Source organism: Pholcus phalangioides, unplaced genomic scaffold (assembly GCF_987345545.1).
Source record: "Pholcus phalangioides strain wild (caught in Gottingen) unplaced genomic scaffold, Ppha-v1.0 ptg000024l_1, whole genome shotgun sequence".
NCBI classification, from domain to species: domain Eukaryota; kingdom Metazoa; phylum Arthropoda; class Arachnida; order Araneae; family Pholcidae; genus Pholcus; species Pholcus phalangioides.
This window is the reverse complement of record NW_028301616.1, coordinates 16,012,949-16,040,537: the sequence shown is the minus strand read 5'-3', so window position 1 is coordinate 16,040,537 and position 27,589 is coordinate 16,012,949. Positions and strand designations below refer to the sequence as shown.

General features: G+C 34.7%; 1 protein-coding gene across 1 annotated transcript; it reads left to right on the top strand.

Annotated features, from left to right (window-relative positions):
- Positions 1-205: 205 nt before the first annotated feature.
- On the top strand, positions 206-27,471 carry eIF3j (eukaryotic translation initiation factor 3 subunit j). The gene is made up of 9 exons (XM_089250716.1): positions 206-480; positions 604-692; positions 6,793-6,841; positions 8,718-8,812; positions 12,269-12,377; positions 16,292-16,398; positions 23,275-23,332; positions 25,321-25,394; positions 27,143-27,471. The coding sequence occupies exons 1-9, from the start codon at positions 462-464 to the stop codon at positions 27,245-27,247; spliced, it is 705 nt and encodes a 234-aa protein (XP_089106842.1). The 5' UTR covers positions 206-461; the 3' UTR covers positions 27,248-27,471.
- Positions 27,472-27,589: the final 118 nt, after the last annotated feature.

Sequence of the window (27,589 nt, the reverse complement as noted above, 5' to 3'; positions counted from 1 at the left end):
GCGATGTCTCGTATTTTTCCGTATTTCGAAGAAGCTGAATTTCCCGTATTTTTCTCGAACAAATATAGTCAGTTAGGTACTCTAAATAAAATATGGTCAGCACATCATTCATTCTCTTAAGCTTTCAGAGTTAAAAAAAACCACAAACAGCGAATCAAAATTGATTTCTTTTTCAAAAAATATATATTTGAATAAGACGTACTTTACGATAGGTTAATATATCCCTGCTAGGCCATGACTAAAATTTGAGTTGATCTTTCATAAATTCATCTTGATTGGGAAAAAAACCCATTTTGACACAGTTTAAACATCTTAAATTTATGAAAAATAAATTAATACAATAAAAATATAAAAATAGTCGATGACATATTTAATTTCCAAATTTTCGCCATGTTTCATATCCATGTGGTCATAAAGTGAGTGTGTGTATTTTTTCTTTTCCGCAACAACTTTGCAGCACGATGGCGAAAGCAGATTGGGGTGAGTTCTTATTGTAAATATTTACAGTTGCCAATAGTATTAGTATTATAATTATCACGGAAATTAATTCAATTAACAGATTGTCTAGCTTATAGTTGAATTCCGTTTGACTAATAATTACAGAGAACGAAGACTTCGAACCGAAAGTGTTTCAGAAGCCCCTTCTAAACACTGACAGATGGGAAGGTGAAGACGAGGATGATGACGTGAAAGTGAGATAATCTATCAATTATAATTCCACCATATTCATTCGAATTATCAATTTGTAATATGGCTCGGCTCTGTTAACGCCCGTTTATTGTTCGTACCGTTGCCCTAAATTGCACTTGGGGTGATACCACGTGCTTACGTGTTAGTTACACGTGAAAGGAGGTCACATGCGTTCAAACACGCCTCGAAGATTCGTACCAGCTATCATTATTGAATTATGTTCAGCGGAATAAATACATACTCGCAACAACATAATTATTCCATTTATAATTTCAATATTGCTTTTAATTTAGAAAATATTACCGAAAATATTAAATTTACTTCAAGTTTAGAGCCCCTTTATATGCTTGCAGATACTCTGGCATAATTTCCGACGACTTCACTTAGATTTTATTTAAGTTATACATTAAAAAAATATTAGGTGTCAATTCTAATATATTCAGTCGACTTAGCGCTTGGTTAGCCCTAGACTGAACACACCTTGCTTCACATTGGGTGTGATATCGAAGCACTCAGAAAGGAATGAATTTTTACCGAGGTAAAATCTAAAAGATGGAACCATGTTTGTTAAATGTGTACAAACTGGCTGTCAAAACACGACACTGGGGATATGTATGTTGAGCTGGCAGTGGCGGATTGAAGCTGACCGAGGTCCCGGGCGCAAAAAAAAAATAATATTGGGTGTCCTTAAATTAGATAAAAGTGTGAAGTTTGGTTTTTTGGGGTCCTTTAGAAGTCAGGTGCCCGCTATTAAATCCGCCTCTGGGAGCCGGACATTTATTCTGTGAATGATGGAGCAAGAAGTGACATCACTCCTACATATCTATTCTGAGAGTGAATGCATGTTAGTGATCGGTGGATGTTCAAGAATTTGCAAATTAAATTGGGACTGTGGCTAGTAGGACCTAGTAATATTGAAAATTTTACATTGTCAACCTTATATCACGATATGATATATCGATACGTCATCCTGAATATAAGCAGATAAAGGCTTTGTGTGTGTGTGGGGGGGGGGGAAGTAGAATCACTGTTTATGTAGTGAATGGGGGGGGGGGACAAGTAACTTTATAATTTCCTCCATCCTCACAGGGATATTAATATGATTTTTTAATGAATAGGGGGAGTGCGGAGCAGTTGTCCGAAGGGGGACAACTTTGACGGGGAAGAGTTGGTACTAAGTTCAGTCCGTAAATATATATTGTTTAAATGTTTGAGCCCTGGACAGACAACCCCCTTTCCCCGTGCAGGAATCGAGGCCTGATCTATATTTAACAAGTCATTGCTCGCACAATGGGGTGGGACTGACAGGGCAATTGCCACAATGTTTTGTTTTCTGTGTTACAAATTTACTATAGAAGGGCCTGTAGAAAGTCTTTCTTGAGAGGGGGGGGGTGTCTGCTTAGTGTCCCTGATCCAGTGACGGATTAATTAAATTTTATGGTCATGGCGCTTATTTGGAAGATGCAACAAACCAGGATTATGGGATACCTTCGTAAAACATGTTTACTTCTTGCTCTCTGGGGCGGTTACGCTTCGCCACCCACTTTTTTTCTATTAATCCCCTGATTTAGGATGTGGGGTTGGGTTATGAAGAAAAGGAGGAAATCGTAACTTTTCTAGTTAAATCATTGCAGATGAACAGGAAAGGAAATATCGGGAGGTAATTTGCTTCCTCCTCCCCCCCATAGAAAGTTTGTAATTTTGTTTTCGTAGATTTCATAAGCATAGCTACTTCTAATTGATATAACATTGTATGTATGAGTTACGAAAAAAAAACCTGTCAAAAATCAGAATCAGAAATAAATTTCAGAAAACGAAAAAATATCTTGATAGTAAATGATATCTGTGGCATCTGCTAAAAAAAAGTTCTGTGAATTAAAACAGTGCAAAAATTAATAATATATAAAAAGCAGCATTTCTGTGAGGTGGTAACATGAGAAATCGGGTGACGTCATAGCTTTTCCAGCTACTCTGTCGAAAAACAATCTATCGAAATTGGAGTTATCCAACTCCACCGACCATGGGAGCTATGAATAGTTTCTTCTTTCATCTTTGTTCGCTGACAGGAAGCAATGTCGGCATTTGTGCATGCTTCCTTCTTGAAAAATCTTTTCTACCATGCCTGCTGACATCTACATTGGATAAAAAATATTGTCTTTCCTGGTACATCACGCACTCTCATTCACTAAATGAGCACCTCCAATTTCAATTCGATGTAAGGATATCAGATTTCCCTTATACATTGCGCAAGCAGATTCGCTAAATCAACATCGTGATGTTAGACATTGGAATTAACGATACATCAGTGTTCAGAATCAGGATATCGATGTGGAACCTTGCATCTGGTAGTTTATTATAAATCAATACATTGCTCAGTCATAAACGGTTAGCATCTGTTGTCAGCTCAGTTGGTGGAGTGTAAAACTGGCAGTATGATGGTTTGAATCCTGATCTAGAGCAGGGGTTCTTAAACTATCAGCTTTGCGGCCCCCGGTGAGCCTTCAATCTTTGTCTGGGCCACCGCTTCGTGTCGTCTTTCACAATGCTTTTTTGAAGAGATTGTTAAACTGTTCTGGGGAGCTATGGATAATGGGGGGGGGGTGCCGTGGGTGAACTAAGTTTGAGAACTGCTCTAGAGTTTTCCCGCTCTCACTTTCATCTTCGATTTTCTGGATGATTACCAATTTATTTGTCTGTTTTTCACATGTATTCGAAGCTGATATTAAGCATCCAGTCATTCCCAAAGGATCGCCTCGGTGCGTGCCTTCATGACAATTGACTCATTTTTATTTATTTATATTCGAAGCACAGGGTTATGATGTGCTTGCTGCGAGAGATGGTGAATCATCGAGCAAAGCACAGCCTATGGCCAGTGCCATCTCAATACATGGGTCCACCCAAGGGGTGTAGCACCTTCTGATTCTTAATAAGAATCTGATTCTTTACTGCGAATTTGATCTTTAGTTAAGAAGCGAGAGGTAATTTTGCTACCACATTCTTAACTAAGAATCTTTTTCCTTTCGTAGTTAAGAATCGTGTGACCTCACTTCTTAGCTCGATTCTTAGTAGACAGTTTTTTCTTCCATGTGAGTAAATTCTTTCGTTAATAATTTTTTTACAATTTCGTATTTACTGTCATATTCTGAAAAAAGTATTTAACAGACGCATTTCTATTTCCGAATAAGAAATTTGTCTAACTTTTTAAGTTATTGAAAGGTTGTGGTGGAGAGTGAAAAAGTGTTGGGAGTCTATGTACAGCATATATAATGTTAGTAAAAGTGTTAAAATCAGATCATCTCGATAAAGTTTTATAAATTTTGCTACATTTATCACGTTTACCAGTGATTATGCATAATTCTCAAATTTTCAATCCATAAATATCATGATCGATGGGCTCAAATCTACAAGTTCCCATACTTCAAATTTTTTATGTTATGAGAACTCATAGATTTGATAATTTTTCTAAGCTTAAAAAGTGAGAGAAAATTGTATTTTTCACACAGAATATGTGAGAAGCTCTAATCGGTCAAAATGTAACTGCAGATGAATATGAAAATCATTATTAACTTGCTGCTGCGTTTGTTTTTTTCCCCGCACACTTCAATGTATGTAAAAAAACCTAACATTACAGAAACGATGTAAATTTTTACTATTTCTGTGTATTATCTGTTCACTATTATTTTTTTATTTGGCCATGAAGCAGCTATGTGATACATGTACCGTACCATGCATATTTTGCCATGAAAACTAATTTAAGTAAACAAGAAGCATATTATAAAAATTATTGTTAGTCTTGAGTAATTAATGTTAGCTTTACTTACATACATAATGTGTAAACACGATGACTCATTTATCGCATTAATCATAGATTGACAATTATGCATAATAACCTGCAAATGTGACGGATTCACAGTATGCGAGCAAAATTTATAAAACTTGCCGATGATTATTCATAATAACAGCAGCTCATTAGCACTTTCACCATAGCATATATATATATATATATATATATATATATATAGCATAGCCACTCTTTGTGGATGGGGGTGGGCAATGTGCTCCATCCCTGTGGAATCTTTGATTCGAATCATCGAATAATTAGGTATGGATATATTTCGGTTTTTTTTTACTGCAACATGGCTCAAAAAGCATTATGTATTTATCATTTATTCACAACCATGTTCACATTTCCTTAAATGAACTCCACCATTTTTTCAGGTTAGCGTTATTCTACAATTTCTTTTCCTCTTTCTCCATCTTGTCAACAAGTTAGTTTTTAGCTGGGCGCTGATTGGTCAGTGGCGAAATTCCCCAAAAGGGAAATTTTTCAGCCTGTCCATCGTCACGTGACCTTAACAATTGCTTTTAAAAATCGTATCCTGGTTACATTCTGAGCTTGATTTTTACGTATGGATGATTGGCTATTAAGAATCAGACGGTGGTATATCCCCAGGCATCTCAAAAGAAGTGGGATCTCACAAAAATGAGATCCCGTTGAAATTTTCTAGAATTTACCTGGTAAAGCCTCTGAAAAACCACTTCGTCCTGGACGCCCATTATGCTTTTAAGACACCCGGTCAGTGGTCCAGCGGAAGCTGTCATGACAAAATAACGGTACTTTGGAAACCACTGGTTTATGCTGTTCTTTCCCATCTTTGCTCTGATTTTCGTATTCCAATATATCAATGAATATTGCCCTTGGAAATATGATTTTTTTTTCTTGTCAGGGAAGACAACCTTCCAATCGGAAATTGGGGGGGGGGGGGCTGCATAAAAAATCTGATTTTTTATTTTATTTTATGACACTGTATTTTCACTTTTGAAACTAGTGCAGAGAGCTTTCTGAATACATTTTGAGCTTTTTTTAAATTAGAACCATATCTCTATGATGAATGATTAAGATAAAAAGAGAATTAGGACTCACAGGACACCCTGTATACTTATGTATAAGCTGAAACACACACACACCCCCCCCCCCCCCCCAAATACAGGACTGGATGCTTGAATGAAAAACTTGGCTTTTATGTCAATATAAGCTATATATTGTAAAACAATAGGCTACTTCTGGAACATTTTGCCCTTTTCTTGTATAGACCAAGCATCATTAAATAAACCTAAGTTAGAAACATTAAACCCGTATAACTTGTGAGACGACTAAATACTACAGAACCTTGATTATCCCGGAGTAATTGTGGGGAAGAGGTTCACAGATAACCAAAAACCACCGTTACAATAAAAAGTTGGTTGTACCAAAACAGTTATAATCAGATAGGTCGAAACGTGGCCATCACATTTATGCATTCTGCTGGTTCAAAGTGAATATTCGGTGTATATCATGTCAAGATACAAAAGAGCTTATTTATTTTCTAAAATAATCCGGTGGGGGGGGGGGGGGATTGTAAATGTCTGATTTTTCAAGGGTCACTTCAAGTTGAAGGTCCTGACTGCAAGTAAAATAGCAAGAATTATCCTCATAGACGTTATTGCATATAACAATGGTTTTCTCTGGTTCTCATGCTTTTTTTTTTGCTTCATTAAAAGGCCACTGTAACTAGTCCTACTAGTCATTCTTTCAATAATAACTCTTCTAATTACCAAATAGTCTTTTGTTGAACATTACCTTATCTGGTGTTATTTTACCGCACTGAAGGTGAACTTTTTTGTATCCAGGTTGATCCTCTCACCAGATAATCGAGGTTCTAGTGTATGTAAATTCGTTATAAACAATATTTTTAATACTAATTTGGTAATACAAGTTCACTGAGGCAAAATAAAAATCATTATAACCAATGCTTTGTAATATCTGATTTCGTTATAAGCAGGCTTGATGGGAAATTAAATATATATTTATTCCTTGTTAAACTAGACTTTTTGTGTAACACCTACAGTGAAGTCGAAATTTCAAATTTAAAAGCTCAGAACTAGAAAATTTAGTTTTGACATTTTGCTAATATAATGTCATATTAGCATCATAATATAATGTCATATTAGCATCATAATATAATGTCATATTAGCATCATAATATAATGTCATATTAGCATCATTATAATATAATGTCAGCATCCGCTGTTCAGCTTTGTTAATATTTCACTTTTGCTCAGGACAACTGGGATGATGAAGAGGAAGAGAAGGAAAAAACGGATCAGCAAGGTAAGAGATATTTTTAAATTTTTATTTAAAACTTTTGTATAATTTACATTGATAATTTTCAATAAAATAGTTTAAAAATGACCACTCAGCCCTCAGAAAACCCTGTGTACACTTTAGTTCATTTATGACCAGTAGTATAATCAAACCCCTCAGGGTAAAAGGTTTATATCCCTCATGGGACAGCCTGGGCCACGACTGGTCTTACAGTGGTATAATCAGCCACTGTGGTGGTCGAGTGGTCATAATGACAGACTCGCATCGTGAGGACCCGGGTTTAAACCCTACCTTTGCAACAATGGTGGTCGGCTGAAGTTGGTTTTCTGTGGTTCTCTCTCCCCACTATGAGGCAAAAATGTGAGCTGATCTCCCCATTGAAAAGTCTCGCCTCAACAACAGGCTTACAACTGTATACTATTCAGTCTTCACACTTCAGGCATAGTTAGAAAAATTGATGGTAGATGGCAGCACTACGCACAACATTACAGAGAAACTTCACGGAAGGTTCATTGCACACACACATTCCAACATGTACTAATTCATTAGAAGTTCCGTAGAGGAATATGGATGAGGTGCGTGTCTGGTTTAGTAGGGGTATAATCAGAATGCACAGTAAATCCTCATACCTTGCATATGGCGAGACAAAGCGTATGTGCAATCGATGTTCAGTTTTGCAAACTAGTCCTCTGGTCCTGAACAATATGCTGTTTATTTTAAATGCCTTTTCCATTTATAAACTAATTGTTCAAGTATGTACCTCTTTGTGAAAATGAGTATTTATTGTATACCGAAAGTATGATATGACTGATGACTTGGAACAGCTATAGTATATTATCCTCCACCTATTCGGGCGACTTTTTTTGGCGCCAAACATGTCCAACAGCCCAATGAAAAGTCATCAAGGCCATGAAGAAAAATCACCAGTGAAGAAAACATACTAACAGAAACAAGCATAATAATAAAAGAAAATATCACTTTCTGAACTAAACATCAAAACATGAGTATCACGATTAAAATTGAAACATTTTAAGCTAAAGAAAAAACCCCAGACTCTTTCAAATACAGAACAGTCCTTTCTCTTGCATAAATAATAAATATTCTCTTTAAAAAATAAATAACGCCCAGACTCTTTAAAATAAACCAATCAGGGCGTTATGAATTAGTAAGAGATGATAAATAAAATAACTAAATCAGAAAGATATACAACCTCACTTGAAGAATCTGAAAAATAATCCACAGAATGCACACACACACACGAAAGGAGAACCAAGAAAAAAATATCAGCGTAACGGTTTTTCAAAATGCCGAGCATATAACAAAAGTATACCCTAGCTAGCGACTTCTGTGGGGTGATGTCATTTGGAAGGAAAGAGAATGCTCAATGTTCTTTGACAAGGAACATTCTGGAAGAATGATTGACAACCAAGCACCATTATATCTGTATGCAGTATATTTGCTGCTTTGTAAACAGCTGTATGCAGTATATTTGGAATTCACGGATCGAAATATCCTAATATGTGTAATAATCCCCGGGGGCTTATCACACACATTAGGATCAGGGCTATTCTAATTTTTTTTCTGTGGGAAAATAAGTAAATAACTGGCATGTCAGGTCATTCGATTCAAGAAATCACTGTATAAATTTTATTCCTTCTTGGTATCGCTAAAATTATAAATGTTCACAATCAATTGTTTTGCATTAATGTCATGGTTTGTATTTTCTTCTTCAAAATAGATTTTCCCTTGAGAGAACAGGGTTTGACTTTAGCACTATATTTGAATATTAATATTTCGCTGGAACAATACTGAAGTTTTTGGTGTTCAAGATCTATTATATCGTGTTAATGCAGCTGAAAGTTGAGTTTTTTCTTTCTTTAAGTTGAAGTTCAGCCGAAAAAGAAGAAAAATATTGCTCAAATAATAGCGGAGAAAGAAGAGAAAAAAAGAAAAGAGTTGGAGGAAAAAATGAAACAGGTATAAAATCTTATTGTTTGTATAGGTATTAAATTAAGTGTGATAGAGCTGGAAATTTTTTTTTTTAAAAATGATGCTGGCCTAAAAGATTTTCTTCGGCAAGTTCACGGAAGATTATTTGCTTTGTTACCCACCTTGTTTCCAGTGATTTTGAAACTTTCCTTTTTGCAAGTTCGCAGTGCTCTTGCTCTGTCTTTTCTCCTCCCTTTTCTGTTTCCCTCCCTATGCACAACCCAGTTCAGGCTGCAACCTTGGCCATACAAAATCAAAGACACAACCCAAGCTGCTTTGTCTAAATCCATTGTCCACAGAGCCTTCCAAGTTTGACGTCAATCTATTGTATATTACTTGGCTTGTGATGAAATATTTTATGACATTCACACACGTAGAGGGAATGTTACAGTAAACTGTAGCATGTAGGCTCACTTTTAAGAAACAAATTTTTCTAAAATTGGAGAAATATATATATATTTTTTTGGGCTCAACACACATCACAGAAAGAGACTGGATACAAATCCTGTGATGAATTTTGGAGGCTTTCACTTTTGGCTTGATTCCCAGGTTGAAGACTAACAACTTTTCTCTCTGAAGTTCATCTTGACACTGATATCCAGAATCGCTTTCCTGGATCTTTGGATAGTTTTTCCTCAAAATTTTTTTTTTAGACTTAATGAATCTCATCCCGTGTCAGTTGGCATATTCCAAAAATTTACTGTTGTGCCCAAATACCTACTTTGCAGACATGCATAGAAAGACATGGGCACTAATTTTTTGTAGTCGCCATTCCAGTGATTTTGTTGTGCTCCGAAGCAGTGGGAAATTATTTTATGGTTGGCCACTTATGCAAGCACACGGCTCTTAGTTATGAGTACTTATAAAAGTGCTAGTGTATATATATACAGAAAAATCTAAATGTATATGGTTTTTAAAAAGTTTTCATTTTTGTTTTGAAATTTCTTGTGAAATTCACAATTAAGCAGGGTATGCCAATTTAAATCACTTGATTTTTTTTTTTTTTTAAATCATTGATTTAAATCAGAATTTAAATTTTGTTTTTTCTTTACATAAATTCAATGATATTGAATTAAATGTAACCTTGTATGGTTTGCATGTTACTGATGTGTGATGAAATTTGTGATTAAAAGAAGTATAGAAGATCTTTTGGGTAAATGTAGACTTGAACTTAATCCCTAGATACAGTATACAGCCGCTGTGGTGGTTGAGTGGTTATAGTGACGGACTCGCATCGCGAGTCCGTCACTATAACCCCACAGTGGTGGTCGGCTGAAGTTGGTTTTCTGTGGTTCCCAACTTCAAGGCGGAATGCGAGCCGATCTTCCCATTAAAAAGTCTCGCCACAGGGAGCAACAGGCCTACAACGTTACAAATATTCAATCATTACACTTCACTCACAATTCGAAGTATAGATGGCAGCACTGAAATATCATACACAACACTAGCTACACACTCAGACTATTAGATGCACTCACTTTGTTCCAGACTCTGCCACGAAGCTGGGCTGGAAGAGATCTTGGCAACGGGATAAGTCTGGTGGCAGAGACCCTGGCGTTCATTCATTCAGATACAGTGTACAAAGAAAGCTGCTCTATTACTAGATTTTGTGCATGGGAAACATCTAAGAAAAATTTAGGGAGATAAACTTCGTTTAAATTGCATTATATTTAATGCATTGCCATGTGGCACTAGGGTTCCAATGATTAAAAACAGGGAAATTATTTTTTGTATATAGCATCGAATTCTATGCCTTAATTGATTGCTGATTGAAAATAATAGTAGATGTACCAACATAAATATCATTGGGCGTTCAACTTCACTTTTTGTATTAAAATTTTGTGTTTGCAAGTTTTTCTACCAAAACTCATTAAATCTGTAAAAGAATGAAAACGTGTAAGCCATTAAGCAACATCATGCAAATCCGAAACATATCTATTAATTGTGCAAGAACCAATGTTGTCAATAGAATTTGTTTTATTTAGTTTATGCTGAATGGCTGATCTAATGTATAAATGTATATGTGAATTGACATCATCGTGCCCCCCCCCCCCAGACTTCCAAGTCTATTTCCGCCTATGTGTGGCGAGCTTGAGATATTGATTTGTGCACCTATTTATGCTATAAGAAGTTATTTTATATAGGAAAATATCTATTAATCTATTATTTTTATTAGCATCTTATCTTATTTATTATCTATTATTTTTATGGGCATCTTTTTATCAGCCACCTCGTTGGGCATTTTGCCTGTTGTGGCGTTGTATTTGTATAATCTATCCTGATGATGAATCATGAATTAGGCAAGGGAGCCGTGGTTGACAAAAGTTTCTGAACCATTGGTATGGGGAAAAGTGTTCCACTGAGCGAGGGATTTATTATAAAAAATATTTGGGCTTGCCAATGTTAAAATAAGGAGGCAAGATATCTTGTTAATGCCACTCAAAGGGTTGAGATCTGTCTGAAATCAGTTATAAAATGTACTGCCTCAAGTCTATTGCTGTGACTACAGTTGTAGTATTGAGATTCTATGATGCTCATTTTATTCTCATGCTTAATGGACATATAGGGTGTATGGGGAAAGTCCCTTGGTCCTGAAATGACTTGCTAACAAAAAGAGCTACAGCAATGCAACTCCTTACAAGGAAAGGGTCCCACGGATTTGTCTTCAAAAATTTTAATTTAAAAAAGCACTTTTTCAGTGCAATATTTAAGCTATGTTCAAATGGTGGTTCTATGTTCAATGTATAATTGGTATTCAATACCATTCAAATGATTGGTAATGCTTTAGCAACACAAGCAGATATGTTCCGGCGTCCCTGCTTGGGAGGCACAAAAATGTTTGTTTCCAAGAAATTGTGTTACCACCTTTCCAGAAAACATTTAAATTAATATATATATATATATATATATATATATATATATATATATAATGAGTATTTGCTTTCAGTATTTAAATTTTTTAACTAAAACATTCTTTTCTTAATTCTTGTTCGGCTTGGGTGCTCCCCTTCCCTGTGTATGCCCCTGATATATGGTGCATGGATAAATTTTGAAAAGAAAATTCACTGTTCTCAATTTAAATTACATGAGCTCTAAGGAAAGAAAATATATCACCATATTTCAGTTGTGTAGTGGTCTAGCCCACTCGTCTGAAATGCGAAGGGGATGCTGGTTTGACTCTATGCTGAGGCACAATAATTATTTTCTCAAAATTCATCTGCGCATCATATCCAGTCTTCTATACTTAGTGTATGTGTAAAATTCTATATTATCCGATCTCTGTACTTTTCATAGTATCCATATATTCCATGAATAACGATAAGTTTCTCCAGCCCCTTCGGAAGCTCCATTTTTTCACTTTTAATCATTTTGGGCCGTAACTATACATTGTGATAACCAAAAAAAGTCCACATTGATGAGATTTTTTTTTTTTTTCATTTTTAGACTGAACAAAAAATGAAAGAGATAACACCAGAAGAAGCTATGGAAGAAAAGCTTCGGCAACAAAAACTCCAAGAAGAGTCCGATTTAGAATTAGCAAAAGAGACCTTTGGTAATGAATTATTATTTTTCAGTATGTTTAGCTAGTGTTGCTTTTGTAATATGTTTGTTTGAGAACTCATATAAATTTTATTTTATTTTATTCTAAAAATTCTTTCTCCCCTCTCACCTGATAATTCACAGGAAAATATAAGGTAATTTTGAATTAATTTTTTTTTTGCAATCAAACTTCGTTGAAGAACTGGATACAACGATGAATACTATTAAAATGAAAAATATTATATTAATCGGTGACATCAATAAATCCTGATTTGAATGAGGAATTAAATTACATGGATATATTGTCAGAATATGGATTTTTACTATTGATCGATGATGTAATAGGACATATATCTGGTACTTTTATTGATCACATATATTTACATAATTCATTGAACATTATTGGATATTACTTGTCCATAATCAAATCTGATATTGCCGATCACTATTCGATTGTTTGCAAGTTACAATTCGATTTTCCTAACTTAAACAAATCTAATACAGTTGTGCAAGCAATGAAAAGGAAAGTTATTAACTACACTGATAATTCGCATAGTGGACTTGTTTTTGATCACTTTTTTCTACTTTACACACTATTGTTCAGAATCGCTCCAGATATGTGAGTGATGCTTCTATAAGTAATTATGGGAAACCTTGGGTTACCAACAAAATTTGTTTAATAAAAAAATAAACAAAAACTGTATTGGAAGATTAAAAAATTCTCTGGTTAATCAATTCAATTCACACTTTATTAATGTCTCATCAAATAGAGGAGCTTTGGGTGATGCTCATGAACAATATATCCAAAACATCAATGACTCCATTTTTCTCTTTCCGTCGGATATTGCTAAAATGAAACAAATCATAAATAATTTAAAAACTTCAGTTACATCTTCTGATTTAATTCAAAAGTTTTGAAACATACCGGATAATGTGCTACAGATATTTTCCAGGCTTATCAATGATAGTTTGGGAAATAGAATTTTTCCAGACTCATTAAAAACGCCATCATAACCCCAATCTACAAAGCAGATGACTTGAACAATTATAGACCTATTTCAGTTCTTAGCACAGCATCAAAAATTATGGAAACAATTATAAGAGACAGACTATTCTCATATTTAAATGTGTATAATTTCTTTTCAAATAACCAACATGGGTTTCTTTCAAATAGAAATACAGAAACTGCACTTCTTGAATTTAGTAACTATATTGTTGATAATATAGACAAATCAAAGAAAACAATAGCTATCTTCCTGGATATATGGAAATGTTTCGACAGCATTGCGTGTGACCATACCATTTTACTTAATAAACTTCAACTGTATGGAATTAGAGGTAATGCACATAGCCTATTTAAATCATACTTTAAGAACAGGATCTAAAGAGTTGAATGTGGCAAATACATTAGTACTGCGATGTCCAGGAAGAAAGGAATTCTTCAAGGATCTACTTTAGGACCACTTCTTTTTACTATATTTATCAATGATTTCTGTAACCTTGATTTATTTGCTAAAGTTATAACATTCTCTGATACTGCATTACTTCATTCAGCAATATGTCATTAATCTTTAACGAACACAATAAATCATGACTGTTTGCAACTGGTTGCAATCATCATCCAGTTTGCAACTGGTTTTCTGCAAATAATCTAGAAATTAATGTATCGAAAACAAAATTTATGATCTTCTCTTTTGCGTAACAATACAGATATTAGATACAATATCATTTTTCATAGCCGAAACTGCCCATATAACTTTTTGTGCACATGCTCATCTGTAGAACAAGTAATTAAAGTTCATTAAACTAATTCCAAGTTCATTAAAGTATCTTGGTGTACATATAGACAAAAACCTAAAATGGGAAACACATGCAACCAAAACTTTGATACACCCTATACCATAGTTCCCAACCTTTTTTGTTCCATTGCCGCCCCCCCCCCCCCCAGAAATTTTTTCTCCCATCGTCCCCCTGTGCAATCTAACCATAGTTAGTGTTATACATGATCCTGTGTTATACCCGTAGCGTCTACCCCTGGGAAACATTCCATCCTCCCAGGAGGCGTTAACGTCTACATTGGGAATATACAAATTCTGTTACCCTAAGCAATATGTAAATCTTAAATCATCGACAGCGATTCCTTGGATTTGTTTTCTTTGTTTTGTGCAATGTAAGTTTGTTGATGTGCTGAATAAAAAATAAAGTACTGGGTGGTTATAATTAAACTGATAATACTCAGACCCACATAGTGTCTGTTCTGGTGGACTTATTTCATTGAAACTTGGTAGATACATTATATGGACCATGGAGGAAAGAAAACTGCATTTAAAAACGAAATAAGTGTTTTCAACCATCTAGTAAAAGCAAAAGCGCTTAAGGAACAAAAAAAAAAAAAAAATGTAAACTTAAAAACTTTATTTAATCACAGCATTTGCATCAATGACATGTTCAAAGCACATTATAGCAGGCATGTTCGACAGCAACGCAAAGGGTTTCCTGGGGAATCACAAAAAATGTAGAAAATTTTGTGGTTATATGAATTTTTATGTTTACAATTTGTGTGTTTTGTTCTCTGAGTGCCACTTTTTTAGCTTGGTGAAAGAAAATTTTTAACTATTTTTTTATTGCAGTTATTTCTTTTCCCCACGGTATATATAATGTGTATACCAGGTTTCAATGAAATACTTTCCAGAATGGGTGCTACATATGTAGGACAATAGTGTCACTTAATCATCCTCTACACAGGATTCATACTTATTTTCGTAAAAAAATTTCGCTGATTTTTCAGTCAAATTTTCAAAAAAATCCAGGTTTTTTTTTTAAATCAAAAAATTGATATAAATTAATAAAACTTCACAAAAAATTAATTATATTATAAAATTATGCATATTAATTATAAAATTATGCATATTAATTATAAAATTATGCATATTAATTATAAAATTATGCATATTAATTATAAAATTATGCATATTAATTATAAAATTAATGTTAATTAATTACAATATAATGATATGATGATTGTATATTTTTTATTTTTTTTACATAAAAATACCCGCGTGGAAAATCAAAATATACACGTGTATTATCCCCTGTTCCTAACTAAAGTCAACTTACGAAATTATCGCAACTGAGCTTTGTACCCATAGCTTTCTATGATGCATAGTTATGTTTCTGGAAACACTAGAAAGAGTTACAATAAGGTTGCAGCAATATGCGTTTCCACACGGACTTACGAAATCATCGTTCCGCAGCAATATCTATAGTTTTTTCGATACATCGCAATATTTTACGGATTATCAATATTTATGTTATCAGAATTCCCTTTTTTCTCCTTATTATTATTTTTTTATCTTTTTCTTCCGATCAGATGACAATTGTGACGATTTTCTGGGTCGCCTGAAATTTTCAGGTTTTAAAACAAAATGGAACAATTTCCCTGACTTTCACAGGTTTTCTCTGACCCGTATGAACCCTGGTACATTACATTAGCAAACAAACTCGATAGCACCAATTGAGTAACGTCATTGCACCATCTTAACTTTTGTATCTGAACATGCACCTGTAAAATGAATATTGCTTTAATCTACAGATGGTATCATGCTGGAGATATGTTGCTTTAATTTTATGCAAATAAACCTCATTTACAAAAATAAAAAAAAAATTTAGACAAGCCTTTACATGGGAGTGTATTGATGAAAACAAAAAAAAATGTTGCTATTTGAATCACACAAGCATGATTTAGGAACCCCATGCTAGCTCTCTAAATCGTGCCTATTTGATCAAAAAGGCATGTAGTGATCATCATAAGTGACTAGTGCGATTTTTACTGACATTTCACTTCACTATATATAATTTATAAATTTAGTATTTTATATATGTAATATGTAAATTACATTTAATTTTGAGGTTTTTCATTTGTATCAGGTGTTTCCGATTCCTGCTCATCCAGTATAGATGCTATGTGTCCCTCTACGAAAGACGACTTTGATAGTTTTCGAAGGGAATTAATAAATAAAATCATTAAATATGATGTAAGTTATATTACTTTTTTTACAGTGTGATCACCCATCTCACTTATATTGTAGTAGCCTTCCATTGGGTGTAATTATGTTGCTTTCTTTTTGTTTCTATTATTATATGATGGTAAAAATTCTTAGATTCCTTCAGAAGGTTCGGTATTTTTTCAAAACTGCTTCAAGTGAAAAACATCTATTATGGAATTTTGGTTTAGTTCAGTGCTTCTCAAACATTTGTCACCTGCTGCTCCCCCAAAATAGTTGAGTAGATATTTTTGCATGCTTATAAAACAACCACTTCAAAGCATAAATAGGCACACAAATCAATTACCGTGTGCTCGGCGTGATGCCCCTGACTAAGGTTGGCGACCCACACTTTGAGAAACACTTGTTTAGGTTTTAAAAAATATATATAGTGCCGTCTTTTTTTTTTTTTGATATCTTGAATAATTGGTTGGAAAAATAATATGCTAAGTTTGTATCAAATTGGTGCCTTAAAATGCTGAAAATAGTAATTTCAGATTTCTGTTTGTCTTGACATTTTCTAATTCATCTGTTATTTCCCTTGGTAATTAAAACGAAAAAAACACTTAGCCTTACCTGTGTTATAATATCTTTTTGATGATGGTGGAAATGAAATTTTGAGAGAAAATGTGTTGGTTTTTTTTACAGGGTTCCCAGCGACCTGGAAAGTCGGGGAGAATCAGGGAAAGTCAGGGAATTGGAAAACAGTCGAGGAAAGTCAGGGAAAATGTTAAATATTTGTCAAAAGTCAAGGAAAATCTGAAGGAGAAAAAAATCAGAAGATAAATCTACATTCAAGTGGTTTACCTTCGCTTTTTTCCATGGAAGATTATTTTTCAGATCCTCAGAGGGAGGAAAAAAATCCTTATCAGCATTTTCCACCAGATCCCCCTACTGAGAGAAATGTGTTATCAGTTGAAGGGTGGGATTTTACATACTGGAAAACAATGTTGGCCAAGGAACAATCTGCCCTCTGAGTAAATAGATGATGGTATCTGTCTAAAGAGGAGAGACTCACCTTTCCATTGTTGAAAACAAAGCCAATACCAGCTCTAACTTCTTTTCTATCTCTTCTGAAAAAACATTTTATCCTCTTGCTTTTTTTTCCTGCCTGTGGGTGGAGAATCTTTAACCTTTTTATGTTGAAGAATGATTTGAATTCAATTATCTCTGTGTGAGATTTCCAAGGAAACTGGTATTGTGTGCAAGATCATATACACAATTTGATTTGGTGGCAAAATATTAACATTCTGTCTGTAATGTGTTTTTCAAGGGTATATTATCACAAAATGTTATACATTCGGTCCTCCCCGTATTCGTGGTTCCTGTATTTGTGGTTTTTTTTTTCATTGGAATTTTTTTTTTCAGCAATGCTCAGCAATCGCCATTCACATGTTTTGTTTACGAGATTTGAGTTGTGCGTGTTTAGAATGGCTCATTTGTCTAGTGCACTACTGATAATACTCTGAAAGGAGGAAAAAAAGTGAAAACTTACAAGAAAAATTGAATATATTGGCTATGCTTGGCGAAAGTAAGTCAATTGCTGCCGTGGCTTGCCATTACGGAATCGACGAATCTACTGTGAGATATATCAAGGAAAGGGAATCTGAAATTCGGTCAGCCGTGGGTGTAGCTGCACCTGTGGCAGTGAAAACTTTGCATCGCCTATGCAATCCACGTGTTTCTCATACCAAAAATTCAGGTTTTTTTTGCTAAAAAGTTTAGTAGCAGACTTTCTTTGTAGTAGTCTTCTGCTACAAAGAAGACTTGAAGAGAATAGATATTCACCTCAGCAGATGTTTAACGCTGATGAAACTGCACTATTTTGGAAGAAAAAGCCGCAGAAAACATTTATCACCCATGAAGAAAAGCAAGTCCCTGGTTTTAAGGCAGACTTACGGTAGTTAAGGTAAACTTACTATGTTGTTTGTGCAAATGTGTATGGGTACATGGTAAAGCCCACCATCATTTTTAAATCTATGAATCCATGAGCATTGAAGGGAAAGGGTGAGTCAAATCTCCCACACAGTATTTTTGATGATCATTAGAAAAGCTTGGACTATGAAAACATTTTTCCTGGATTGGTTTAAACAATGTTTCATTCCAAAAGTCCGGAAGTACCTTGAGAGTGAAGACATGCCATTCAAAGTCCTTTTGATACTGAATAAAACTCTTGCACACTCAGATGTCAATTAGTTCAATGTCTTTTAATACAACATCTATCATTTAGCCCCCTTAATCAGGGGTAATGCAAGCATTCAAGGCTCACTATACATGTCACTCAATGAAAATGATTGTGCATGCAAATGCAGAAAATATCTTGAAGGTATGGAAGAATTACGCTATCACTAATGCCATTACTGTCATCACTAGAACCATGGCAGCTCTTAAGAGAGAAACAATCAACTCGGTTGGATTGATCTTTGGCCACATGTGCACTCCAGGACACAACCATTTTTACAGAGCCAACTGAAGAGATTATAAAAGACATTGTCATGTTAGCGAAACAGGTGGGTGGAGAAGGGTTCAATGATATGGATATAGAAGAGAAGTCGAACAGCTAATTAATAGCAATTCAGAGGCATTGACCGAGAAAGAATCAATGCAGTTGATTGCTCATGAAACAAGCGGTACCGGACGAATCAAAATAAAGAAGTAAAATACAAATTCACCATGAGTAACATAGGGGAGGGCTTCGCAAGTTGAATAGATTATTTTCATGATATAGATCCCTCTATGGTACATTCTTCACATGTAGAAAAATTGGTAGAGGAAGTCTTGTCAACACACTCCAACATACTTGATATGAAGAAGAAACAACAAACAGAAATCTCAATGTTCTTTCAGAAAACATCACCAACAATCAATCGCTGCACCCTCTTTTACATTCCCTTATACTTTTGCGTCATCCTGCTCTTCTCATGATGTTCAGGAAACGAGATAAACAAATAAAACTATGTTTTCGGTTATTCCGCAGATTTCCCGTATTTTCCCCACCCCCAGAATATAACCCCCCATGAATACAGGGGGGGGGGGTGATAATTTAGAGTGATATTGGATGGTTTAGAATTATTATGCGCGTTGCAGTGTTTGGTCAGGGAAATGATCAAGCAGATTTTGCTGGGAACCCTGTTTTACCAGTATGTAATTTACATTGCGTGGATTTTGTTACATTGCGGAAAATGTTTAGTATCATTCCCTTTCTGTGAATTTTAAATACAAGAAATGATACCTTTATTGGTACTGTCATATGGGGGGGGGGGGATGATAATTGTCAAAATTTGACCTGGTTTGCTGTTGTACTTATGCCCTTCAACTTAGAGCAGGCGTCTTCAACCCATGTGTGAAATGTGGCCTTCCGTGCTTTTTGCTGTGACCCGCCAACCATTTTGAGAAAATTGCTACTGACATAAAATGGCTAAATTACACACAATAAAAATTTGTTAAACAGCTCTGGCCACTGAAATCTGTACTGCTGCATTTAGAACTATGAGATATTATTCAGATTCAATAGTAATGCTGCGTGCACTTGATACATTAAAAGGGTTGTCTTAACGAATTCGAAGCACCTAGACCCAAAAAACTTTTTGAGATTTATGATTTCACTAGCTGATACCCGGCGACGTTGCCCGCCCCGTAAAAAATTTATATATGTATAGCTTATTAATTATTTCTTACTCAAAAAAATTTCTGCATCAAGTAAGAAAAAATTACTTTTATTTTTAAATATTTTAATTAAAAACTTCAGGCAATCGCTTGTGGATACACAATATTTTTGTTTGTCCATCTGGTGTGTAGATGTACAAATTTTTGCTATTACCAACACGCGAACAGGTGACAAAAAGGTGTCCGTGTGAAAAACAGGGCTCAAGTAGGTTGATACCTGCCACTGCTAACGACTGGCCTTGCGCTTTGTTGATTGTCATGGCAAAAGCTAAATGAATCGGGAACTGTGATCGCTTGAAAGTGAATGGCATTTCTTCAGTGATAATTGGGATACGTGGAACGAAGACGTCCTCTCTCCTTTGGCACATCCAGTTAGAATCGTCGCTTCAATGATGCAATTGTGCAGTTTCTTCACGCAGAGTCTCGGTGTGTCCAAATTTCTTAAAAGCATTATAGGTGCTCCGACTTTGAGGGTCAAATTGTGTGGTGGCACACCCGGAATATCCAAAGGAGTTCAGAAATTCTGCAGGATACAGAACTAAATGTCTGCGCTGTGTCTGTGACAGTGTCAAATGATTTGTAAGATGTGGAGTCTCCTGGAATAATTTTTAGGATTTTTTCGTTGATCTTGTTCACATTGTCATTTTTTGGTGCCAGAATCGCTCTCAGAAAGCTACTCATGGTTTTGGTCATTTTGTTGAATTTTTGGGAAGACTTTGTCTGCAAGTTCTTGAACTGAGTTTAACAACTGGCAAAATCCATTTGGGAACGTAATCGGTCCAGTGCTTGGGTCAACTGATGTGAAAATGATAGCAGTGCTGAGTCATTTTGCAGTTCAGCTCGCATGTTGGTGGATAATGATAATTTTTTAACTTCGTGCCAGAGTGTTGATGATTTGAGGCAAGCATTGAGTTCATCAGTTGGCGTTGAACATTTTTATTCCCAGTTTTGTCAGCGTAGTTGTTGTTCTCTGTTGTTAGCGACGTCATACGTCCAGCTTGCGCAGCGAATATTATTCAAATGCTTACGCATTTTTTAAATTGAAACTATACCTATACGATGGGCGGTTGATGAGATAAAGGCTGCATTACCACTTACAGGATTACAGGACAACCTGTATATAGGCTAGCAGAAATATCCGGCGCTTCCCGGGTTTTCTGCAATTAAATTGGAAAAATGACAAACCGTTATAAAAGAATAAACTGTTATAATGGCAGAATTAAAGGTGTGAAAAACCATTGTAAAAGCATATATTCACGTCTGAAACGCATTGTTGGAAACCACGGTAACCAAAGTAAACGTTCCGAAAGTAATTGTTGAGGCCCCAAAACCATTGTTGTCCGACAGTTTTTCGCCCATTTCGGGCATTTGCCCAGCTCTGACGAACTTTTAAAGTAGCCTAAAGTTCAATCCCGGACCTGTTTGGTATATATGCAAAATCTGGCGACGATCGGTCTAAAACTGTAGATTTGTATAAAGAGCATACATACATACATACATACTTTCACATTTATATATAAGATGTACAATATTTCGAGAGGCGAAATTCTACATCTAAAAGATTCACATAATTACAGAATTGGAATTTGACAAAAATGCTGAAAAAAAATTAACAAAATAATTTCATAATTGATGAAAATTTAATAAATTAATGAAAAAGTAGTTACAGAATTACTGAAAGAAATAATTGCAGAATTATCGAGAGGAATTTCAAAATATTGAAAAATAGCTGGGAAAAAAATTGAAAATTAGTAGAAGAAATGATTTCATAGTTTATGAAAATTTTAAATGAAAGAAAAAATAGCTTTAGAATTTTATCTGGGAAAATTTCAGAATATAAATAAAAGAAGTAATTTAAAAAAAATCAAAATCGGTAAAACAATTTCACAGTAAATAAAAGTGTTCAATGATTTATGGAACCCTGTTTAATATTGGGGGAATACCACGGTTTGACTTGCTGGCCCACAGGTTTCATGGAAAGTGTTAATTTGGCCCAAAAGGTTGAAGACCCCTGAGTTGGACTTAATTTGTGTCATTGTTGCACAGATTCTAGTATACAATTATTTCTTATAATTCCAAATTTTAAGGGATGCCTGTGTACGTTAGAAGTCTACTCTAATTCTCTGTGGCAACTCGCCCTCTGGTTGGGGTCGGAATTTTGTTGGCTGTAGGTCGTGGTTAATAACACATTTTTTGGGATGGGAGTGGAAATTGTTGGAAAGGGAAGATTTCAAATGGCAATCATGTATAGTAAAAACTTTTCTTTTGCAGACACCCTGGCGAGACAGGAAAAAAAAACTTGTCTGTAAAAGAGGAGTAACTGTTAATTAGGGGTTTGAAATTCAAACTTTTATTATATGAGGGGGAATTATTTGGCCGTGAAAGAAGAATGTTCGTGAAGAGGGGTTTTACCGTATTTACTTTTTTGTTTTTTTTCAACAACAATCAAAATAAGTTATATCCTTAACAAACAAGTAAGCTTTAAAGAAATTTAAGTGGCATTTCAAGCATAAACAAATACTGTTTAAGCTCAGAATAATGATTACTTGATTTTTTTATAATTTTAAATTTGTCCTGGTTAAATGTCACCCATCCTTTACCTTGTTTGGGAGAAAGTCACCTCTGTAGCAATGTTTTTTTTTTTCTTTTCAGCACCAATAAATTGTGAAACTAAGCGCTCTCACTGCATTTTTTGCTTTTGTATTTTAACAACAAAAGTTTCTGACACATCCAAGTTGGTGCGATTAATCCTCTTCCATTGTAGAAACTACTGTAACAATACTCGTCACGAAATCAAGTTGAATTCTCTTTTAAATTACGAAAATTTGCTATCTTAATTTGAGCAACAAAATTTAAGAAAAATGCTTATCTTCACTCGTAACAACAGTAGCTCGAACACCACATCCTGATAACAAAGGAAATAGCTGTTCTAGAAGTAAAATCAATATAAAAACTGAGAATAATGTCGAAATTTGCTAATTTTTTCCCCTGCGTAAAATTTAATATATAAAATCACTAATATCAAATGAATTATCAATACTAAATTTTTGGGATCATTCATTGAATTTAAAAATTAATGTTCCATAGACTTTTCAACAGTATGAATTTTTTGTGTGAAAAATTTTCATCTTTCTAGATATATATTTCTCGTGAAATTTATCGACGTTTTCTTTATTCAAACAATTACTTTTCTATTTTCAGAGTTCACCTCACTTTTTACCATTTTTAGACGATTTCTGTAGAGATTTATGCTTAACGCGTAAGTGTGATTTATTCCCTTCCTGTTCTGTTTTGCAATGTGCGTGGAATTTTGTTTTAATATTTGATTACATTTTTTGGGTAAAAGTCACAGATTTGAATTATTTCTTGATAAGATATGCAGTCAAACCTTGTTTAAGGCTAAATGAAACAAATATTTTGTAACTAACCAAATTTTACATCGAGCAATCATGATTCATCCAAGATTTGATCATGTCCAACGTTTAATTAAAAGTTTTTAATTTTCAAGTTCGTCTGAACAAGGTTTGATGTGTCATGGCTGATCTGTATATATATAGTTCAAAAATTATGTATAGTGTGTCCCCCTCTTATGCCAGAAATGTGAATGTGCAAATTTCAGAAACTTGGGAAACAGCATTTGAATGCTATGCTTACTTTATCCATTTTCAGAGTTGGCAACTTTCCGAATTTCACCACATTCTCAAGGATTTATGAATTTATATTGCCGGTTTTCAATTATTGTCATCTTGAAAAAATAACTTGGAAAAGAAAAAAAAAATATTGAGTTAGCTTTGTGTTTTGTACTGTTACATTTTTCTTTTAGAAAGTGATCCTCATCCCTATTACATGAAACAGCTCTTGCAACATCACACTACCTAGACTCTAGGTGCAATGACCTTTATGAAGGTAGTCAGAGCAACATAAATCTATGAACTTAAACATGGCAACCTGTTCATGTTAAAAACTTTTTTTAATATACGTGTTTAAGGCCGGGATTACACTATAAAATTTGGATAAAAGATCTTTTATAAAACTTAAATTCAACCAATAAGCCAATCGGCATTCGAGCAAACGCAGCCTGTGATGTTGAATTTTTAGAGTTTTATCAAAGAGCTTTTACAAAAATGTATAGTGTAATTCTGGCCTAATTGTAAATTGGCTGATAGAGAGATTAGTCAATAACCATATTTTCTCTATGTATTATATTATTACACTGGCCATATTTCAGCAGAAAATCACCTATCTATACTATATAGCGATCTATACACCAGAAAATACGAAACATCTGCCGTTTTGGCAAAATTCTTAAATTTATTGTTGAAAATTGTTGATGGGCAAGAAATTGAGTGCTTTTACAAATTTTGGTCAGTTATAATGATTTCACGAGACAAAAGGTCAACATAGTGAAAATGTCCAGTAAATATCTAATTCATGGGAGCTTATTTGAAAAAACTGGACATTTCTTTTGAATAGTCAGACATAGGTTTTTAACAGCTGGCTGATGCAGAGATGTATTTAGGAAAGACACTTCAACTGCCCTTGCAGGGAATCAAACCCACATATCCTCTCATTTTCCAGGTGAGCATCCTATACAGCTAGTCTACAAAGATAACTAATATCTCAATCTTTCATTTGATCTTGTGTGTATCGAGTCTGGGCCGCTCACCCAGAAAGTGAGAGGACGTAGGTTCGATCCCCACAAGGCAGTTGAATTTTCTCTTTCCTAAATACATCTTCGCATCAGCCAGTTGTTAAAAAAACCTTCATAGGGATAGTGGAGAGGGACATCATCCTCAAATAGTCAGACACCAAATGATAATGAAAAATATGACTGGGCTCCTATGTTTTGTAAAATACAGGTAGCATGGTCACCTTATACATTACTTATTTTGATTCTTATTATGCCCATAAAAAAATTAATGTTCTGGAGGTTCGACAGGTCTGTGTTTTACTCTATGGATGTCATTTTCTTAAAATGTTTTTCAAGAGATACATATTCACGTTTTTTGAAAAACTTTGGGGGCAGAGTAAGTTATCCAACCAGCCGGTAAGCCCAAAAACTGAAAATTTACACATTCATGTCTCTGGCATAAAGGGTGTTCCCCTTTTATATATGCTTTATGTGAAATCAGTGATACATATTCGTGCAAGCATGATTTATGAGTCATTATCTTAAATATTCTTATTCTAGTACTAGAAGAATTTGCAAATTTCTTCAATCATGTTCAGATTTTTGTTTTTTTTTAGTGCAATATGATGACATAAAAAAGATCACTAGCAGTTTGAACGCATTAGCAACGGAAAAGCTCAAGGCTCAGAAAGTATGTTTTTAGTGATTTGAAAGCATTTTGAATGTACATATATACACTAGGGTTTCGCTGATCTCATACATTATCCAGATCGCTGTTGCGACTGACAAATATTTGCACTTTGAATGTTTGGGACCACACACAATTTTTTGCAAACTATATCTCTGGTGTTTACAACCCTGGGAAAGGGCGGGGTCACATTTTAAATGGAGTCAAATTATTTGGCCATAAAAAAACAGGGTGGCCATTAAGAGGGATTTACCTTGTTTTGTATACTTGAAATGATATTTTTGCGATTAAATGATGTTCAAATAATACTTTTAGAAGTCCCTTCCTTCCCCCCCCCCCCTTTAAAATTGCCTTTTAATACGATCAGACCTCAGTGTAATGTCACTCTTGGAGACTGAACGAAAATGACTTCATAAACAGGGTGACTTTTAATAAAATGAGTTTGTCCAGTTCACTGATTATTCTGGAAAGGACCTTCAATAATCAGCTTTATATATGGAGTGACGGACATTATAAAGGATAAAAGTTATCTTGAGATCTGCTGTAAGGTGCATAAACCAGTGATTCTCAAACTTTTGTCTTCCAATGGCTCCCTTGCCCTGGTGGACATTTATCCGCAGCTCCTACAGAATATTAACAAAGAACCGCTTCATGGTATTAAATAAGCACAGGTCACTGCAGCGTCCCTGATAATGGTTGGTGGCACTTTGTTGGCACACTTTGAGAACCATTGGCCTCTCCGGAATCTTCATGGTTACATAATCGTTTCAATTCTTGGATGTAGGAATTTTTTTTCCTTGTTTATTAAAGTGGTTACTAACCTTTTAGTCTTTTACAAGCCCAGTCATGATGGCTGTGGACCTGTTTACAGAATAACATTCAGTGTGTTTATATAAAACAATAGTTAATTTTAATCTCTCCCTTGACTCCCAATCTGTGAACCTCTGGTTTTTGCTCTTTTTTCCCCCTCTTAAATAAATTTGATGTATTAACTGCTATGATATTGCATAGCGGCCAAGTCTCCCAAATTTCTACCCCATCTCCTAAATTTTATCATAATTGCAAAAAAATCCCAACTTTTGGGGGAAAATTACTCCAGAAATGTCAACACTGCTCGCCCCCCACCCACCGTCACAAGTGTGATGTCACCATTGGGTCAAAATGCCCAAGAAAAAGGTGAAATCTGCCATTAAGTCTGTGCTTGTTCTGCCTCTCCACAGTCAAATTGGCACGATTCAATTATTTATACAATGCTGCTTGGCTGAGGCCTATACAAGGGAATGCGGTGATGAAGTTTGACAGAGGAGATGTTACAAAGGAAATCAGAAACTGTTGCACAATCAATAATGTTTGATGGAAGGTTGTTCCAATCGGTTATTGTTCGGGGAAAGAAACTAAATTTGAAACAATTAGCTATGTCTTCAATAGTACACTTTTGTTTTTTTCAATTCAATTTCAACTGTATTTTTCTAACCATGTGATGCCTGAGATGAATGCATTAGTTTGAGATGCATTTTCTGTCTATCCCTGCGCCTCAAAAGCCTTCATTGGAAGTAACAGATGCGGCTGTTTTGGCGAGAATTAGTGGTGCGTTAATATTAAAAAATGTGAAGGAAAAAAAGGTGTGCAAGGCAAAGAAAAAGTTTGGATGAAAGATTATATGATTATTTTATATTGGCACAGAGTTCCATATTCCATCAAAACAAGTATTGTAAGTAAATAATATGCAAAACATTATTTCAATTTTCCAGGCACTCAAAGGCAAAAAGAAATCCAAGAAAGCTGCATTGAATGTTGGCAAAGATGACTTTACGATAGCAACTTATGATTTTGATGAATATGAAGACTGCATATGAGCAGGATAATCATTTAGGATTGAAATTATGTTTGGATGCTGCTATCATCACTGCTGTTGCTGTATATGTTTGTTGAAAACAAAACAAAAAAAAGAGCGTATAATAGATGTGTGTGAAAGTGCATAACTTTTTTACTATTATATGTATTCGGCTTGATGAGATTCTGGGTGAAACTTCCAGTGATTGGTGCATCGATCTCTTTCAGTAAAATATTGAAATGCGTGCTTCTTTTTTTGTGTTTATAATTATTACTTTCTTGTTCCGACTAAATTAGTTATTTACAGAGTATTTCTCAATCGTTCAAATTTCTTTATTTACCCATAGTGAGATGTTCTTGCAAAT